The sequence below is a fragment of the Carassius carassius genome, chromosome 14 (assembly GCF_963082965.1).
Source record: "Carassius carassius chromosome 14, fCarCar2.1, whole genome shotgun sequence".
Classification (NCBI taxonomy): domain Eukaryota; kingdom Metazoa; phylum Chordata; class Actinopteri; order Cypriniformes; family Cyprinidae; genus Carassius; species Carassius carassius.
Window position 1 is genome coordinate 8280120 of NC_081768.1, and position 21556 is coordinate 8301675.

Consider the following 21556-nt stretch of genomic DNA (forward strand, 5'->3'; position numbering starts at 1 on the left):
CCTGAAAAAGCATCATAGTTTACACAAAAATAATAAGACAAGATAAAAAAATAGAAAAGTCGATCATTTTCAGCTGTGAGAATACGAAATTGTATTTGAGCTTTACTGTCACAAAAATAAATGTCATTTGGAATATATACCAACAGAAAACAGTTACTTAGTTTTGTTTTTGTGCAGCTTTGGTGAGCATGTAAATGACTTTGGAACTGTTAGCTCAACAGGTGCGTAGTTCCATCGCTGTCCTGCTGGAGTCGCTGTTGCGCGCTGTGCTTCTGCTCGTCTCCTCCTCTTCCTCCTGCAGGGCCTTTCAAAATGTCCCTGACCGCCCCATTATAACAGACAATGTAGAGAACTGACCCGAGCACTCAGCAGAAAGACATCACATTCAAAGCTATAGCTGCGGCATTAGATCCAAACACACAGAGAACGGGTCAGTTTGAGGGCGAACTCCGGATCAAACTAGCTAATGGACTTCTAACCGAATAACGGAGAGACAGCGCGCATCTGTGAAACCGCCGGGTATGTGTTCAGATGATGGGTTTAACTTTGATTTCATCACACATAAATCACAGTCATCTCACTCATAATATACTACTGTATTCATTCGGCATTAAACTTTAATATTATGTGTCTGGTTATGGTTGTTTGATGTGGCGATTAATGTTGGACTGCAATATTGAAGTTCAGAACTTTGTTTCTTTATCAATACCTTTCACGACAAAACATGTTAGATCAACGAAGTGAAAATGAAGTGGCAGTGATCTTAGTATGGGTGTGTGTTTTGCGTGTTTAATGGTGTGTTTGTGTATTTAATGTCGCTGTTTGTATGTGTAGCTAAGAGTCACTGTTATGAACCGATGACCTCGATCATCTGAGATCGAAGAACTGTAGTCACATGAGATGAGGAAAGTAGTTTGGGTTTTCATCAGGTTGTTTCTCTATGATGACCACAGTTATGGAATGAGCCTTCTGTCTGCAACTGAATCAAACCATCTGTTCATTTAAATGACTCTGATGATCAGTCTGCTGTGTGTGTGTCTGTATTTGTCCTCCTTTGTGTCTATGTCTCCCTGCTGGACACTGAAATCTCTATGATTGCAGTTTACTTTTTTATTGGATTGCTGAAATGCTGATACATTTTTCAGTTTATTGCAAGACATTCCTCAGATTTTTTTATATTCTATTCTATCCCTATATGGAACCTGTTGCCATAAGATACAGTAACAGAGCCTCAATAAGAGCTGCTCGATCATGGCCAACAATGCAGACTTTGACATATAATTTTATATTATGTAGTAAAATTATTTTGGAAAATATTAATATAAAATGTTTTCTGGCAATACATTTGTTGTATTGTGCTTACTTGTGTATTATGTACATGGTGAACAGTTCCCATGCTCATAGAAAACCTGGATATATAATGTTAAAATTGTGATTTCCAAATCCAGTGATGCAAGTGGCATATGAAATGAATAAATTAATAAGGTTTTTATATATATATATATATATATATATATATATATATATATATATATATATATATAAATATAAATGCTTTTCCGGTTTTCCGGTTATCACGAATGAGTTGAAAAGTCAAAGAAATGAATTAGTTAAAAGGTTTCTTTACTCATTTATAGCTACTTTTGTATTTTAACATTTGTCTGATTATTGATGTGATTTAAAAGTATTAGGCATATATGGATGCCCCTGTAAAAAAAATTTTATGGTTCGAACATTTTTTTCCCCCTCAAAATCAATTTCACATATTACCTCGTCCAAATATCTGAGTGACTCTGAATCGGTTCTTCCTGAATAGAGAGACACCGGGCCACTCTCAGACGTCCTTGTAAGGAGCAGATGGACACCAAACCCCTCCCCTTGTGTGTGTGTGTGTGTGTGTGTGTGTGTGTGTGTGTGTGTGTGCGCGCACCATCCACTGAAGAATAATAAATGAATACACACACTCATATGCTTGTAAGGCTCTCAAGAGGGGTCAGGGCTCCTTGGGACAAAAGACACCTGCAGCCGAGTGTGTTTGATTGTGTTCATCTCAGATGTTATAACTTGTGTGTCCTGACGCTGGCCTTTCTCATCTGTGCTCTGCTCTGCATTTAGCCCACAGATCTCTTCTCTTCCTGAGCGGAGGGATTGTGTGTGTCAGAAATAGTGCTGCAGGTCTCTCCATTTTTGTGGCTCAAGCTTTGTTCCATCATGAATCTTATATACTCTTAATAGCAATGAGCACAAATCCCATGCTCAAGGATGTGATTAAAGTCTTAAACCCATAAAAAATAATCTTTGATTAGATTATTGGTGGTGTTTGCCTTGAGTAAAAGAAACATAACAATGTATGTTTTATTGGAGATATTTGTACATTTACAAGTATTAGGAATGCCCCTAATAATAAACTGATAATTATTTTATTACGTTATGGCTGATAATTGACAATTGATAAATGAAAGTTGCACAAAAATACTAAAAAGTAAAATCTCTTTTGTTTATGCTGAGAGTAAATTTTGGCATTAACATTATAATGTTTATTTATGAACAGAAGTACAAAGTTTGAGATTTGTTAAATATGCTTTAATAGTGTTATATTACTAGTGTCTCTTAAAAAACAGTTGGTAATGTTGTCCAAGTATAAAAAGTAATATAATTTGTATTTATTATAAAATTACCTATTCAAATAATATCTAATAATCTAAATATAAAAGCGGGAGAAATGTGCATGCATAATTAAACACTGATACATTGAAAAACAAATCCGTAATATTGGCCAATAGCTTGTACTGTACAGATATGTTGTGCATCCCTAATAAACACGTACACTTCTTATTAAAAAATCTGGTACCTCACGAAATGGAAATATGCCCATTTCTATCTTTATGCTCCTTATCCAACTGAAAAAGTCATGGAAATCCATTAGTCAACTTTGGGAACGTTGTCCTGCTGTTATGAAAGCTGTAGTCCTTTAATGGCTGTCAGCCAATACAGCCTCCTTGGTAAAAGCGACCGGTGTGTGAGTGTGTCAAGCATTTGTGCTCGAGCTCGTTGTTGCTCTTGTCCATTTTGTTTGTCACTCACTCTGGTTATTGATGGCTCTTTCTTCATCCTTGTGTTTTGAACTGGAGTATGTTGGAGTTATTGTGAGTGTGGATGTGAACTATCTGCCTTAGTAAGCTAGAAGTCAGTGGATGGGATGTGTTACTCTGTCTGTGTCTCTGTAGGAAAGGCTGATGGATGGAGCGAGGGACCAGTATGAGGAACGATTGAAAGAGGTGTTTGAGAGTTTTGATGGCAGTGGTTTGGGCTCTCTGAGTCCGGAAGAACTGACCGATCTCTGCCGGGCCCTTCAGCTGGAGGAGAACACACTGAACACACTCTTACACACACTGCTGGAGGACCAGATCCCTGCACGGGTGAAAGACCACATATATTTCTTTTAGGGACATTTTCTATTTTTCATTTTATTTGAATGTCTTTTTTTGTGTATTTCTGCGTTCATTTTCATTCCGAGGGATTAAATACTGTTAATGGTCAGGAGAATATGATCGTGGAAACTTTGTATTTTGTTCAAGACCCAAACCAAACAACCTTTTAGAGCATCCGTAATTAGAAACTGTATAGTCTTGATAAACATCAATGAAAAGGAGGAGGGATTCATCTGCTACTGTTTTGATTTTTCAGGTTGATTTTGAACAGTTTAAGGATGCGCTGATCCTTGTGTTATCGAGCACAAACACAAGCGATCCAGAAGAATGTCTTGAACGACCAGGTAACGACCTCACGAGATCTAGACTGGTAATCAAAAGGTTGTAGATTTAAACCATATAATGAACGGACATCATTAAACTTAATTGATCATTTTAGATTATTGCCATCAAGTAACTTTGTTTTGTTGGAACCAATATTGTGTAAAAAGAGCAGTTTAAATCCACTGTTTGATGAATGTCTCATTAAATTAATGCACAGAAATTCTGTTCTAAAAATATAACCGTCTTTGGATACACTGCTGTCTAAATATTGATATTACCATTGAAGGACCGTTTTAAAACAATATCTATACATTCTGTGATATCGCATAAGTCACCGAAACTTGTGGAAATAAATATCTATTTATTTATTGTATATATTAGTTTAGGTCTAATAATGTTTCTTTGTGTTTACAGCTGTTTATATTTGGTCTGCTTGATTTATGAAAAATGTATGACTGAGATATATATATTAACTACAATTGACATTGGACACAGCTTTTAATGCAGGTTCTGCTCAGCATTTATAAATCATGATGTAATCAGGAATGTATTAAAAACCAGACAGCCTGAGCTGAGGGAGGATGTAAGGTTAAATCTGGATTAAGGAGGATTATTCTGAGAACAGTGATAGTGTAAATGAAGTCTATTCTATCTTAAAACAAGCTCTTCTCTAATTATGACATGTCACACTTCATGATAATAGCCGGGGCATTGCTATGCAGTTGCTACAAGTGTTTGCTTAATTATAAGCAATAGAAATAGTGACACTTGCCTTAGCAAACATTATTTCTTTATGATTCATTTCTGCTTAACACTTGGTAGACAGTATTTATACACACAGTGTACAGTATGTGTTACCCTGGGCCTCAAACAAAACTTGGCTTTCATTGTTCATTCATGCTGTCAAGTGCATTTCAATCACAGGTTTCTAAGGTGAACGATAAACAAACGGTTCACAGATTTTGTTTCTAAAAACGTCCTGTGCTCTTAACAAAATATGCCACTGGCTTGACTGTCGCTAATATAACAAGAATGATCTGGTAATGAAATCTGCATGGTATACTTTATGGTATAGTTTGTCTAAACTCTATGCTGCCCATAAACACTACTCCTCAAACGTTTGATGTCAGTAAGATTAAAAAATATATATGCTTAAAACTAGCAAGGATGCATTAAATTGATAAAATGTGACAGTAAATATATTCATGATACAAAAAAATTATATTTCAAACAAATGCTGTTCTTTTGGATTTTATTTTGTCAGCGTATCCAGAGTTTTCACAAATATATTAAGCAGCAAAACTGTTTTAAAAGTTGATAATAAGAACTAAAGCACTTTAGCACTAAATCAGGATATTAGAATGGATATTTTCGGTGTCTTCAATTATTTAAGAAGTTATTTTATTAACAGATATTTTATCATTAGACATACCTTAAGGGAAAATTTGTGAAAGAGGAGCAAGTATTTTGAAAATGTTGTGCTCTTGTTAGATGTTACTGTAGAGGAACACATTTATTATTGTATAAATATTGTATGAGTTATTTATCTCTCCCCTAGGTTCCCCAGAAGTCCAGCCACGCTTCGTAAAGGGCAGTAAGCGCTACGGCCGCCGCTCTGCTCCGGAGTCCAGTCACACACACACTGATTCACACCCACAGCCAGAAGATGAGGAGGAGAAGGATGAAGATGCTCAAGATAGCGATGACAGGACTGTACCCAGGAAACGTGAGGTAACACGCTCGCATGAAAAACAATGAAGCGTAAAGGTTAAGCCACATTCTTCTCGTTTGGAATCATTCATATCTGAATGCACAGATAAAGCTGAAGGTTAAAGTTGCGATTTTCCTTTAGAAACAATCCAAATTATTCAGTCTGTGTGTGTGTCTGTCTTTGCCCTCTGCTCTGACTGAAGTTAATGAGGACTCTTAGAAGAGACACCCCAATTTAAAGCAAAATATCAAGCAGTGACGTCTCGCATTGAAAATGTTTTTATCGAATCCTTGTTGGCTTGTGTTTGTGAGCTTTTGTGTTTGACTCTAGCCACGCTTTCCAGCAGGTGCACATTAATACACACTGCAGTGCAGAGCTCTCTCTGATAGTCTGGTGTGTGAACAATCCTCCGGTTCTACAACAGCAGATGTGTTTCTACTTATGAACAATGACCCTTCCCCACCCCCTGAATTCCATTGCATGTATTCTCCATCTGCTCCCTGCACCCCCAGCAATTCACTCTGTCCACATCTGAACACACACACAAACACACACACACACACACACACAATGATCTTGACCAAACATTAGGGAAGTAGTTGACTGAGTGGCTTTTTAGTTTCAAAACCTGTGGCTAGTTTTGCATAATTAGTATTTTAAAATATATTTTTTTATTTTAAATTTTTTATTTGTTTAGCATTTATTATTATTATTACGGTATATTTAAAAAATATTTTTTTTAATGTTTGAGTCATTTATGCTTACCAAAGCTACATTTATTTGATCAAAAGTACAGTAAAAACAGTAATTCTATGAAATGTTAATTTTAAAATAAAGACTTTTCCGTTTTAATATATTTTAAATGTATTTTGGCAAATTAGTAACATGATCCTTCATAAATCGCTCTAATATGCTGATACAAAATCAATAAACATTTCTCATGGTTATTAATATTGAAAACAGTTATGCTGCTTAATATTTTTTTATAAGTGTGCTGCATTTTTTACAATACAACGTTCAGCATTTTTTGTTTTTGCAAATAGCAATTTTTTGAATGTTGTTAGTGTCACTTTTCATCAATGCTTCACTGTCTTTAAAAATAAATAAAAGAAAATGAAATCTTACCCCAAATCTTTGAACCATGGTTAATATGTATTAAACCTTGCATGGATTATATTATAAAATACGGGAATTTGTTTTGATGTTAATTAATTGACAGTTAGTAATCCTAAACGATTACATTAATGATAAACAATCGTTCAATCCACAAATGAATCATTAACATCTCTTATTAAAATTGTTCTCAGCTTATATCAATATAATAGATCTTAAGTTGACCTCTTTATTGAGATCATCTGCTTTGTTTTATTGTTTTTCATCTGTGCATTTTATTTTTTTTTACAGCGCTGGAATGCTGACATAAGCATTTCTGAAGAGTTTGAAGCAGAAGGTGACTTTAAATAATCTTTAAACAAAAACAAATCTTCCCTTATGCAAGACATTTACACTGGATTGTGTGCAGGTCAGCTGCACCTCTGGAACCCAGATGAACCCAGCACACCAGGCGGCAATGCATTGCCACTCTGTGACATGGAGGAGCGTTTGCATAATGCTTGCCATCAGCTCTCTCTGCCTATAAACGGCACGGCCACACTGCAACAGCTACACACACTCTGCCAGCACATAGGCATTGAGGTATTTTCCACGATCACAACCTGAGATCCATTTAGTGGTTAAGTAAATCATATTAACACATAGTTCCTGTGTGTGTTTGAATGTTCCCAGGTGGGAGAGGATCTGTTGCAGTGTGGTGATGAAAGCGCAATAGATGTGCAGGAGTTCATCTCGTGCATAATAAACCCCAGCAAACCACCCACACCGTCAGCATCTACACCCTACAGACAATTAAAGAGACTCCATTCCACTCAGGTAAGTACACAATAATAGACTGTATGTGCAAAACATGCCTAAATATAAGTGTTAAACCTCTTTTCTCCATCCTTCTCTTTCTTCCAAGTTTGATGAGTCGGGTCGAAGGATCTCATGTGCTTTGAGCAGCACAATCTGTCTGCAGGTGTTTTCAGATTTGGATGATGGATCGGGATATGCTCCTGTGGAAACTCTCCTTTACAGGTGGATGGAAGAGGGAGTGGATAATAGCTCAGAGATCTTACAGGTGACACACAGACTACACAACTCTGCATTTCATCTAGGATATTTATAATAAGCTTTTATATGTGTGTGTCTGTCTGCAGGCTCTGGATTTTAATCTGGAAGGTAAAGTGAATCTGTCTGAGCTCACCGTTGCTCTAGAGAATGAGCTGCTGAGCACTAAGAACTCGATCCACCAGGCGGCGCTAGTGAGCTTTAAGGCAGAGATCATACATCTGCTGTGAGTCCATGTATTTGAACTCTCTGGCGCATTTCAGCTCTCATAGCTCACTCAAGCTTGGTCTAGATTTAGAGATTTAGAACTAGAACTGCTCCAGCATATAACTGCATGATTCATATTATTCATTCATTTATGTCATTATCGAAATAATTCATTAAATCCATTTTATAATTCCAGTTCATTATCCTAACTGACTCTAGAGAATTTCAGCTGTTCACTCTAGATCCTCACACTAGATCACTTCAGTTTGCAATTCACAAACTCCATCTCATTCTAGTGGTTCTCAACCAAGGGGCCGGGACACAGTTCCAAGGGGGCACAAGATAAAAAAAAAAAAATTAAAATCAGAGAAACTATGTTCCTTAATAAGTTAATATAGCTAAAAAACAAGATGTTAACTGACATTATATTTTGTATTTTAATTTGTTACCTCAACACATTTTTATTCAAATTTTGCATAATATGACAAAAGCATATTTTTTTGTTGAATTGTACGTTTTATGATGCTGCTAGAAAACGCTTTTATTCAGAAACATGCTTGCATGGAATATTTGAAAATGTACCACCTGAATGTAAGATTTTCTATCTTATTTTAAGTTTAAATGTTTTAAATAATGTAAATTTTATGGATGATACTGAACTTTTTTGCCATGTAAATAGCCATGATGCTGACATGGCATAAAAAAACTTAATAAACAAACAAACAAACATAATATGACAACAATTTTAAAAAGAAAAAGGATGAAAAAATAAATAAATTTTCTTGCTCCAAAAGAGCTTGCTAACCCCGTTACACAATTATTTACTATACATTATATTATGCACACTCGTAATCTACTCTATACCAAATTATTATTATATTTCTTCAGATGATTCTAATTTAATATGGGGACTCATTCAAGATCAGGTTGTTGCATTATTTGACTCCCCTCAGCTTGCTATTGTGACTAAGACCTATTGTTTTCTCTTACTCTAAATCACGTCTTGTTATTCTTTAATCCAGGTCATTATTCAGATTCACTCAAGATCATTTTAGGACCACGGAGCTCCAGTTTGCTTCTAATGTCAGTTCTTTGTGTGACAGGGAGTGTGTTGACCTGGAAAGGCGTGAGAAGGAGAGGATTCGCTTTGATCTGGACAAAGCAGAGAAACTGAAATCTCAGCTGGCGTCTGAAGTCGATGACCACCATGCTGCCATTGAGCGCAATAATGAACTCAACCTCCGGTAACCTTTCACCTTCAATCAGCTGTCGCTTTTCCCTTGTTAAACCCAAATTACTTTATACTCCAGAAAGCAGAAAGCTCTTATAGATTTAAAATTCTCCTAACCAATTACTTCTCTGCCTTACATCTGTTTAGGGATATGGCGGTATCAAATTTTCCTGTTGCGATTAATTGCTCATAAACGGTTTTATCACGGTATTGAAATTTTGTTTAAAAAAGTGCTCAAAATATAGTATAATATACTATAATAGGTTAAATAACTTTTTTCTAATAACAAAAATAACTGAACAATTAAATAAAATAAAACAATAAAGAAAAATAAATAAAGTTAAAAGTTTTGCTCAGATTAAAGTGCAAAAGAACTATAAAGACCCATAGGTATCACTTTACAATCTCATTAGTTTACCATTAACATTCACAATAGCTACATTGCTGCAGAAGTTATTAATCTTTGTTAAAAAAAAGAAAATACAAGTCATAGTTCATGTTTGCTCATTAAATAATACAGTTGCAACTTTACATTTTAACAACATGTTATTAAAATATTGGAATACCTAAGATTAATGAATGTTCAGAAGAATTTGTCATTGGCAGTTTATGTTAACCCGTGAATTAACTAAAGTTAAAAATGAAGCCCTGATGTAAAGTGTGAATTAACAATAAAAAATCAAAACATTTTCAAACTATATATATGGCACGTTGTAGTCCAGATTAAAATAACCTATTAAGTCTTAATACTTAAGTATTTGGCACATCATAGCAAATACACAAATCTGAATGGCAATTTAAAATTATTTAAATATGTTTCAGAAAGTAGTCCAGCTGGTTTATTTAAGGGGTTTCCAGGTTAAGGACATTTTCTGCAGTTTAGCGCCATCTACTGTTAGAGAGTGAATGTGCTTTCATTCAGCGCGTCTCTCACGTGCTCCTCCATGTGCTTCTCTTACGTGCTTGTTTACATCAGAGCGCACAGAGTCTTTCAAGCAGCATACAGCGGTGTTGTGCATTTTGACCAGTTGATGGGAATAGTATTCTTAAAATGCATTCCAAATTGCGGTATTTAGAAGTGCCCACGATAACAATATCGTGCATATTCATTACCGAATACCGGCACAAGTCTACATCTATGATGTTTTCTGCAATTGTATCGGTGTTAACCACAAACAACCTGGATTTTATGTTTCTAAATGAAACTTGTCTAGAAGACAGCTGCAGTGCAACTGTCCTCTAAATGATGCAGCCCCTCCTAATTTTACTTTCATGAGTGTCTGCAGGACTGTTAGGAGAGATGAAGGTGTAGCTGCTCTATTTAAAGATGTCTATCAATGCAAGCAAGTGTCATTTGGTCAGTACTTGTCTTTTGAATATCTAGGGATTGTACTGAAACGTGCTCTACGCATTCTATTTGTATGAAAAGCTGAGCGGATGTGGCGGAAGACGAAACTTGAAATTCACTACAGCATCTTTAAAGACAGCCTTCATGCTGTCAATGTGGAACTAGGTTCAGTTAGACAGACCTTCTTCTCAAACCTTATAAACAGTAACTTAAGCAACACTCGCACTCATTTTGCTACTGTTGAGATGAGATACTAACAAATCTTGGTGTGATACTGGATACAGACCTTAGTTTCAGTAGTTATGTCAAAGCAGTAACTAAATCAGCATACTATCATCTCAAAAACATGGCAAACGTTTTTAAATTCCTTGTTTTAGTGTTGTGATTATTTTATTATGATCATTTTACTTTCTTTTATTTAAAGCACTTTGAATTACCATTGTGTATGAAATGTGCTATATAAATAAGCTTGCCTTTCCTTGCCCAGAAATTGCTGCATAAACACAGAAGGCTTGTTCTGTGGACATTAATGGTCTATGCATGTGGGTGTGAGCATGTGTCATGTGCATGTGTGTTTATGTCCATGCATGCAATTTAAACAGGAAGTTGGAGCAGGAATATAAAGAGAGTATGACTGCTCTGAGATCAGAGCTTAGTAAAGAAGTGGAGCTTGTGCAGCAGCAGGCCAGTCAGCATCGAGAAGAGCTTGAACTGGAAATTGGCAAGATGAGAGAAGATGAAACCTTCCTACGAGAACATCTATCTCTCACCATTAAAGTAATTAGCACTTTCAAATTAATTTAAATTTTTTTTTTGTTGTTTTAACACTGTGAAATGCCTGCTACATACTTGCGTCTCATTCCCATCAGCATGTCATTTTAATTTTATTTGAGTTGCAAAATGTATTGTATATGTTTGTCTTCGATAACTTTGTGTAGGAAAATGGTCGTCTGGAGTCTGAGCTTATTGAGACCACAGAGAAACTGGTGGAGGCAGAAAACCAGCTGAACAAAGTGCAAAAAAACCTGGATGGTGTTTTGAAAGAGAAGGTACTGGAATTAGCATAGACCCAGACATCTGTATTGACATGAGGAGAAACATACAATAGTATGATGTCAATAGTGACTTTTCTGACATCACTTACTCAAGCCAGTTAACATTACAGACACCTCTTTCAAATTATTTACATCAGGTTTCATACTATCTTGATAAATCTGGATATAAAAGGTAGTCTATTTTTAAAAACGTGATGATTTTTTTTCAAGACCAGGAAAAGCCATGTCAATTAATTAAAATGTATAACTCTGTAGCCATTTTATATATATGTATTTATGAATAAGCATTGTTCTAGTTATGCCAAACTCTAAAATATTTTCTACTTGTGAATACATACAGTATATTTTTGAAAATCCTTGTCTAGTAAATCATGAACAAAAGCAAAATACTTTTGTGTGTAGTTTGGTGATTTGGATCCAGACTGCGCAGAGTTTTATCAGCAGGAGGAGCGTTTGAGAGAGCTGCGCAGGAATAACGAGGAGCAGTGCAGGGTCTGTAACCTCTCTGTTTCTGTTTTCCTTTTGTTTCAGTCTATTATAATGTGTCACTCAAATTCATATCTATATCTTTATGTGTATTGTAGGAGTTGCAGGATCGTATAGATGAGCTGGAAGCTCAGCTGGAGGAATATCAGACTTCAGGCCACACACCCTCAACACGTCCCGGACTGAGTCTGTCTGATGAACTGGCCGGCAAGAGTCCAGATCCAGGTAACATGCTTGTCTGCTCATACTCTATAAACATAGATAACACTAAATGCTTGCAGTTGGAGTCCATCATCTGTCACTCAGCAGTGCTCTTGTGTGTTGTATTTGTAGGTTCTCAGGAGCGGCAGCCAGTAAACATGAGTCTAGAGACTGAGATGTTACTGGAGCAGAACCAGCGAGAGATAGAAAACATCAGAGCAATGGTGAGACACACACATGCACATACTAAAACTATGAAAAACTTTATAGCTGCTGTTTTTTTATTGTATGAAACCAAAGCATATTTGCCTTCAGATGAGTTTGAATTTGACATTTGTTAAATAAAATGTTTAGGTGAACTGTACCTTTAAAAAAAAAATTTTTTTAAGTTAACTATACTTTTAAGATGAACTGAACTGTACCTTTAGGAATTTTCATTTTTGTATGAACTGTACCTTTAAGATGAAAGTAAATGCCAAACTATTCTAGATTGTTTAACGAATAAAAGTTGACTCTTCCTGTTGCTCTCTGATGCCCTCTGTAGGTTTACGAAGAAAAACGCAGTGCAGAGGAAGAGAGGAGTCATCTTTCCCTGCAGCACCAACAGGAGGTGCAGGTTTTGAGGGAGGAGCTGGCAAGAGAACAAGAGAGAGCGAACAGATTGGAGCAGGAAATTTCTTCCCTCAAAACTCTCCACCAGCAGGAGCTTCACTCTCTCACGCAGGATGCACAGGATGCCAGAAGCCGTGCAGAACAGCTGGAAGCAAAGATGCAAATTCTGGAGGAAAAACAGACTGCCTATGAGGAGCAGATCAGAGTGCAAGCTGATGAGATGAGTCTGATGAAATCCAAGCACCAGGAGGTGCTGGAGGAGCAGAGAGAGAGACTGCAAGAGGAGAAGAAAAAGGAGGAGAAGAGGCTTAAGGAGCAGTGGAAAGAAGAGCAAAAGAGCTATGAGGAGGTGCTAGATGCTCAGCTGGAGGAGATGCAGCATAGAACAGAACAGGAGTGTGTTGAGCTGGAAAAGAGGCTCCGGGAGGAGTGGGAGTGGGAGAGGCAGGATTTAGAGGAGAACAATAAGGAGGCATTGCAAGCTGTGCTGGAGGAGAGAGAGCGGAGGCACAAGGAGGAATGGGAGCGGGAGAGGCAGGAGCTAGAGGAGATCAGTAAGGAGACGCTGCAGGCTGTGCTGGAGGAGAGGCTGGAGAGGGAGAGGAGGCTCAGGCAACAGTGGGATGAGGAGCGGGCTTCGTTAGAGAACAAACATCACGCTCTGCTCTTACAGCGTTTGCAGGAGGAGAGGGAACACCTGCGCTCACAGCAGGAGGAGACAGAGAACATTATAAGGGAGCATTGGGGGAGAGAGAGGGCTCAGCTGGAGAAACAGCATGAGGAGGCACTTCAGGCCTGTTTGGAGCAGGAGAGAGAGAGACTGCAAGGAGAGAATGAGGAGCAGGAGAAGAGGTGGCAGCAGGTGCTTAATGAGGAGCAGAGGCGGATGGTGGAGGTGCACAGGGAGGCCATGCAGGAGCTGAGTGCCAAACACAGCGAGGAGAGAGAAAGACTCAGCAGCCTCTTGGAGAAACTACGCTCCGATATTGCAGAACAGAGGTAAGACACACTAGTTAGAATTACTTACTTTAAACCTTTGACATTTTTATATGTGAAGTTGAGACTTAATTTAATTCCTTCTGAAGCTGTTTTCTTATAAGGTAGGTGCTTAAAATGGATACACAGCAATGTGTCTTATTTAGCAGTTAAAATATCTAGAATCCTTGAAACAAGATAAATAGATTACCTGTAAAAGAGAAGAAAAGTTGTTTTCAGAGAATGTACCTTTAAGTATATTTTAAGCAAATTTAACTGGACTGGTGGTTTTAATTTTTTTTTTTGGAGAAATTTTTTTAACTGACACATTTAAAAAAGATAAACAAATGTAGACTTTTTACATTTTAAAAGTTTTATTTATAATCAATATTTATAATCAATAAAATCTTCTATAGGTTTTACATTTTAACATCTTTTATTGTATATATATATATATTAGGGCAGCATGATAAATCATGCATGCGATATGACAAGCTCTGCAAAACATTCGCAAAATATGATTGTATATATATATATATATATATATATATATATATATATATATATACAATGATTTTTTACAAATATATTTTACAGGGGAAAAATGAATTAAAAAATGATTTTTGTTTTCTTTTTGTTGCATTGTTCTTTAAAATATTTGGGGAATTTGGTCCTGTGTGTCATACTTTTAGATTTAACAACAATTAACTTGCCATTTTGAAACCTACAAAAACCTCTATCAGCTATTCTTGTCTCCACTCTGCAGTATAGTTATGTTATAAGCTGTTGATTTTGATTGGCCATGTACAGGAGAGAGCTGGAGAAGCAATTCTCTCAGCGACTTGAAGAAGTGGAAGTTCGTTTCTATGGTGACCAAGAGGCAGTGTCTGAGCGTTTTCAGGTGGATGTACAGAAACTCGAGCAACATTACCAAAGTGAGATTGCAGCACTTGCCCAACAGCATGCTGCAGATCGCGCCCACTGGGAGGCGGAGTCAGAGGCAGCCACCAAGGAGGCGGAGCAACAGTGGAAGCTTTTGAGGGAGGCGCTGGACCTTGAGAGGGAGGAGCTCCAAAAGGAGCGTCAAAGCCTTGAAGTTGCACATGCACAAGATATTAAAGCTCTGACAGACAAGAACCTACAGCTTCAGGCCGAGCTGGAGGCTTTTGTCAGTGCTGCTCGAACCAAAGAAATTGAGCTGAGCCGCCAACTCAATGAGCTTCACAACCATGTGCAGGATAGGATGGAGGCCAAAGACCTGCTGCTGGCACAAGCAGAGCACAAAGCCACTGAGCTGGAAGAGATGCTGAAGCAGGCCGTAGATGACTTCATCCAGGAGCGAGCAGAGCTACAAAGGAGTCTGTCTGCTATGGAGGGCAGGCGAGGGGAAGTAATTTCATTTTCTGAGAACATGGAGCTGATAGGAAGACTCCAGGAAGGTGAGGAGCTCCTCTGTCAGGAATTAAAGAATGAGAGAAAGGCTCTGCTTGCAGAGAGAGATTCACTGGCATTGAGAGTGGTGCAGTTGGAGGAAATAGTGTTGCAGTTGATCGGAACCACTGGAAAGCCTTCTGCAGAACTTTCTGAGGAACTTTGCATAGAGTCCACCGTAGAAATCCCTTTAGAACCCAATGGAGATGACCTTGAAGAAACTTGTAAAGAATCCACAATAGAGCCCTATGATGAATTCAATGAAGAAACCTGGACAAAATCTACTGATGAAGTCAGTCCAAAGCATGTCATATGTGAGGAGTCTTCTGTAAACAGAGAAGATGAAGAGGAAACAGAAGAAGAAGCTATTGACCCAGACTTTGGTAATTCACAGCTACACAGATGCCCCGAGGTTGAAGTTACAAATGGTATAACTTTAAACTCTTGTGCTGATGTAGAATCTAACAACAGTGGGACAGAAATCCCTGATTGTCCTAAAGAAGAGGAGGAGGAGACTAAGGAGAAACTCTGTAATATTGGAGTGGATGGTTTTGAAGATACAGAACTGATTGAAGAGCTGAATGTTAAGAGCAATAGCACAGAGACTCAGAGAGATGACACTTTGAAGATGGCAGAGGAGTATATTTTGAATTGCACAGAAAGAGAAGGTAATTTCTCTGCAGAATATGATGATTCCTATAACCAAGAGAGCTTGCAACACCATGAACCTCCAAGCAAAGATGACATCCAGGCTGAATACAATGGCAAACCTGTTGAATCTGAGATTGAAGAAATTCCAGAGGATTGTATCAGCATTGCAAGTCTTGAAAATGATATCAGGGCCTTTGTAAAGGAAGTTTGTACCCAAACTATAGTTGATACAGAGAAGGATAAAGTTTCTGATCTGAGAGATGTGTGCATGCATGAGATCCTGGACCTTCAAGAAACAGTAATGCAGTACAGCAAAGCTATAGAATGCACTAGCTCTCAGTTGCAGAGCCCTAAAAGGCAGGATCCAGAGAAAGAGAATATCACACCGCACTTTAAGCAAATTGCGGCCCCAATCAAAGATGTGCAACTTGCTGAGCTAAAGGTCTGCTTTGAACAAAGCATCCAAGAGAACTTGCAGCTTATTGACCACAACAAAAAACTGGAGAGTAGAGTCAAGAGTCTGGAGGACAAGATGCACATAGTCCAGGACCTCCACAAACAGCTGGTGTCGGTGCTGGAAGAGACTGCACAAGTCCGACTGGAGAATTCCAGACTGAAGGTTCTGGTCCAGGAACTTGATAAGCAGGATAAGTTGCTGCAGTGGGACTCTGACTCTTCTGATACTTCACGTAACTCATTCCACAACTCCCAGCTGAGGGAGAAGATTGCTGCAGTGACAGAGCTTGAATTCTTCTGCGTGGAGTTTGAGAAACAGAACTCGCATCTACGCCAAGCACTTGCTGATCTGCAGGGCAAATCTCTTAGGATCCATGAACAAATGCAAGAGAGGAGGTACCATGTGATGGTCCTCTGTTTTACTTCTGTAGATCAGTATCCCCATTCTGCTCATCCTGTTTGCTCCCTGCTGCTAAGACAATTCTGCATGAGTGCCTTGTTGTAGACCCTGCCTCTTTACAGCCATAGAGCCCCATTCACCATCATTATTCCCTTACACACACTTAAAACCTTCTAGTGCATTTGTAGTCAAGTTTTGCAACATGATCTGCCTGTGTATTGAACTGTTGCATATCTGTTTTGACCCAACCCTTGTCAAAAATTTTATAAAATGTCCAATGCACTGTGGAGCATGTTGTAAGTTTAAAAGACTAATGGACTGTTTACACCAAGCCTAATGCAAGTATGCAGTTTAATACTACCAAGCAGATTTATAATGCACTCTGTGTTTAGGAGTGAAGTTTGTCGTCTGGCTAAAGAGAACATTATTCTGAGGCACAAGATCTCGACAGTAAGGGAGGAGGACTTGAGAGAGAACCAGGATGACCTGCAGTAAGAAATGCACACTGAGAGTTCTGAACTGTCCCATGTAAGAGCAGGCAAATGATGTGATAAATGTCTTTGTCTAGATTACATCACATCAAGCAAGGGAAGAGATCGGTACAAGCTCTTAGGAGACAGGTAAGATTTAATTCCATTGCCCAGACTTAACTTTAAGGTGCTTGCAGAATTAAGATTCTTTAAAAACTTATGAGGTTGTCATTTTTATATTTAAAAGTATGCATGTGTTAATGATTTGCATGTGTCCACACACAAACAGACTCTTAATTCACTTTTCTTCAGCTCTCTGAGCCTCGCCATCTAGGACAAAAGCTAGAAGAGGAGAATTTCTTATTACAGCAGAATGCAGATCATGTACTTCGACATGCACTCCAGGAAATGATACGTCAACATGACAGCTCAGCCAATGAGAAGAATGGGGTATGGTTTTAAATGACAGTTTGATAATAATATGCTCAAGAGTTTGAGTGGCACAAACATTCATCATAATGTTCTCTGTGTCGGTCTTGTTCTATGCACACATACACACACTCCCTTATAGTTGTGTGATTGGGGGGATTTGGGTTCCAGAACAGAAAAGGAATTGCTTAGATCAGAACTCAATCGGTGCATAGAAAAGGTATAAAAAGCACACACACAGCCCACTCTCGCTCTGACCTGATTGTTTGTTTTGCTAGATTTTTTTTTGTTTTGTTTGGTGGTGGTGGGGGGGGGGGAGTTCGCTCCATTTTTTTGTTTTCATTTGGTTTTGTTTGGTTTTTGTTCTCATTTTTGTTTTGTTTGGTTGGTTTTTGTTTGTTTTTATTTGCTTTTGTTTGGTTTGGTTTCAGTTGTTTGTCTGTTGTAGTTTCTGTTTGGGGGTTGGTTTTGTTTGTTTGTTTTTTTGCTTTGAGGGACTTCTTTGGCAAATGTCTATTGGTTTCCTTTAGGTTAAGACACTGGATTCATCTTTACAGATGGTCACTCAGCAGAATGCTCGTCTTAAATCTGACCTACGCATCATACAGCAAGAGAGAGATGCTCTCAAACAGAAAGTGATTTCTTTGCACAAACAATTGCATGCTGCCAATGAGAAGGTTAGTATAGAGGGCTTGAGCTTCTGTTATTTGTTAGATGGAGACACTGAAACAACGCTTTATCTACCCCACACCCACTGTAATTATTTCTCTTCCTTCCTCCTCTCTTCCTCCATATCAGTTGTTGGAGGTTTCCGTTGTGTCTGCTAGTCAGCAACAGGGAAGGCGAGTGTGGGCGGAGCTTTCCGGGCTGATGGAGGCGGAGCGTGCCTCACTTACAGAGGAGAACCAGCAATTTAAGCGACAGATAAGCGAGATGAGCTCAGAGCTGCAGTCGTCAAAGGAGCAGGTCAGAGCATGTTTACTAAACACCTCTGGCAGCAATAGGTTGTGGGCAAGCAATTGATGATGAAGTTGATGTTCTTTTTTTAGATCAGCCATCTGGAAGCATTAAGTGTGAAACACAGAGGACTTGCAAAAACTGCAGATCAAGAAAAATCAGCCTTGAAACGTGAAATGGAGGCTTTGCAAGCTCAGCTACTGTCGACACGGAACAAGGTTCCTCCTACCTCAATTCCCCAAATTAAACTTTTTAAACCTTTTTTAGTGCTGGTCGAAGTCATGACCTAGCAGTTAGTCTTACTCTGTGGGTATTTGTTTCTTTTGTAATTACTTTATTAACCTTAAATGATGTTTAATATAGTAGGAACATGTTTGGTATGAATAAAATCATGATGTAGAGTTGGCTTGCTAACCTAGTACATTTGGCATCCCTTTCATCTACACAAACACTCATTACCTCATCATAACACACTGATCCTCTGTTGTTTTAGGCTCAGCTGGCTACAGTCTTGCCTTCGTCTCCTCAACAGTTTCCAGGGGAACAGAGAGGACAGCACCATAGCAATGGTCCAGACTTCAACATGCAGGTAACACATTTGCACCCAAACAATCAGCATCACAGCTGGGACAAGATTTCTCTCGGGGTCAGTGCATACTCTGTAACAGTGTATGCACAGCACTCTCTGGGGTATATTTACTGTGTGTCTGGTCCTTTGGGGAATCGGGCTCATTTGGTGTCTCTGTTTGTTTGCACTATTCTGGAAAACAGTCGTCACTTGTTGCATTCACACTCATGATATGGGCAGCACTGGGTCTGTTCTTTCTGTAGAAGCAGTGTTAGAGTGACCCCTATTCTGTTTATGTGAATGGTGTTAAATGACGCTCTTTTTGTGTATTTATTAAGTGTTTTGGGGTTTGCATCTGTGCAAGTCTGTTCTATCACAGCTCTCTGTGTGTGGATATAAGACGTGTGTATAGCACTGTGTGTATGTGTTTCTACAGGTGCAAGAGCTGTGATATCCTCACTAACAGACATAGAAGAATTACTGCCTTTGAAATCACCTCCCCCTTGAACTCTGACCTTTTAGTCTGTGTGGTCCAATCACTGAACCCTTCCTGCCAAATTTGGTTGTACTTGTTTGAGTTGTTGGGATCAATGTAGCTTTGCGGCTGGTAATGACCTGAATCTGCCACAAGGTGGCATCATGTTGCAAGGACAATTTACTGTTTCCTCTTTGGTCCAGATGCTGCCACACATGAAGTAAAATAGGGTTTTGACATTTAATATCATTAAGGGCAGTAGAATCTATGATTAGGAATTAATTTTAAGATCTTAAGGCTTTTAAATAAGCAGTATTGTTTTTCTTGTTTTTTTTGTACTGTTATGGCATCACCATTTTAATGTGTGATACCACACTTCAGCTGTAATGAATGATTGTTCTGAGAAAAATCCATCTTTTTTTACATTTAATTTAACTTTGTATTTTTATTTATTAAAGCCTCAATCCATTACTTTATCTACCTCTACATGTTTTACTGGACATTTTGCATCACTCATTTATAATTAATGAATTGTGTTTATTTATCGATTTATTTTATTTTATTAGTTATATAGTTATGCTGTTGGATGTTATACTTGGTTTAAATGTGATATGTCCCTTATTGATGTGAATTTGTTTTATATATATATATATATATATATATATATATATATATATATATATATATATATATATATATATATATATATATATATATATAAACTGAGTCCAGATAAACTATTGACTGAAATATTTTGTGTAGTGTATTTAATTTTAAGTTTAATAAAAAATTAAAAAAAGCTTACTATTGATTGTTTGTGATTTATTTACATGTCAATTTTTTACACTATATATATATATAGAGAGAGAGAGAGAGAGAGAGTTTTTATACGTTTATTTCCATTGCTTTTATATAATCTATTTTAGGTTGATTGTTTGTTTGTTTTGCTCCTATATCATTCATCTATTTTAGAGTTGATGTTTTTTTTAGGTTTGTAAGGAAGGGAAGGTACAGAAACCACACAAAGTTAATTACATTATTCTAAGAGCAGTTAACTAAGTGAACATAACTTGGCAGTGGATTTCTAGCAGACCAATTGACCTTAATCTGTCATGACCTCTGACCTTGATCTGTATCCCCAACAGGATCAGCGGGAGGTTGCGCTGTTACAGATGGAAGAGAGAATGAGAGAAGTGGAGATCATGCTCAGAAACCTCAAACTGCTGCTACAGGAGAAAGTGTCTCAGCTAAAAGAGCAGGTACAAGAATACACACACGTCCTCCCCTGCCCTTTAACACATTCTTGATTATGCATTTTACTCAAAATCAGACTTCCAGCATAATCGTTCTGTTCTCTTTGCTTCTGTAGTTGATCAGGAACAGTGAATCGGATGTGTTGATCAAAGACCTCTACGTGGAGAATGCTCAACTGCTCAAAGCCCTGGAGAAGACCGAACAGCGTCAGAAAGTAGCAGAAAAGAAGAACTTCCTCCTGGAGGAGAAAATTTCCAGCCTCAACAAGATTGTCCGTGACCTCGGCCCTTCCCCACTGACTCCTGCGCCCTACCACTTCCCACGCTCCTGATTTTAAACTCTATTACACATGATTTTAGTCAAACAAGCCATTCCAGGATTATTTTCCTCATTTTTGAGCTGCTCTTTATACATCAAGCTCCAATAAGGACAAGAAATGGAAGTAGTCCATATGACTTGTGCACTATATTCTCTGAAGCCTTACGAAAGCTTTGCATATTGAACAGATAGAAATAATTTTTATTGACTGAAGATCTTCCCTTCTGCCATAGATCCCAAATCTCCTTTCCATTCATTTTTATTTCTAGATTAAACTTTCCTTTAAGTTATTGTTTTTATTTATTACTTTTAAAAATTTAAAATGTAAAGTTTGTTTTATTTATTTTGGATTAAGCCATACTGTAATATTACTAGTGTAGCTGGTGTTCACACACACACA

The 21556-nt window shown here is 37.8% G+C and overlaps 1 protein-coding gene across 1 annotated transcript; it reads left to right on the forward strand.

The window, feature by feature from the left end:
• The first annotated feature begins 209 nt into the window (after positions 1-209).
• LOC132156840 (ninein-like) lies at positions 210-21472 on the forward strand. The gene is made up of 27 exons (XM_059565884.1): positions 210-519; positions 3228-3419; positions 3688-3775; positions 5314-5486; positions 6871-6916; positions 6989-7161; positions 7252-7395; positions 7484-7642; positions 7722-7858; positions 8943-9083; positions 11021-11195; positions 11357-11467; positions 11876-11965; positions 12058-12184; positions 12293-12384; positions 12705-13771; positions 14558-16681; positions 17078-17176; positions 17254-17305; positions 17468-17605; positions 17727-17804; positions 18115-18261; positions 18383-18550; positions 18634-18759; positions 19035-19130; positions 20730-20843; positions 20954-21472. The coding sequence occupies exons 2-27, from the start codon at positions 3237-3239 to the stop codon at positions 21167-21169; spliced, it is 6264 nt and encodes a 2087-aa protein (XP_059421867.1). The 5' UTR covers positions 210-519; positions 3228-3236; the 3' UTR covers positions 21170-21472.
• Positions 21473-21556: the final 84 nt, after the last annotated feature.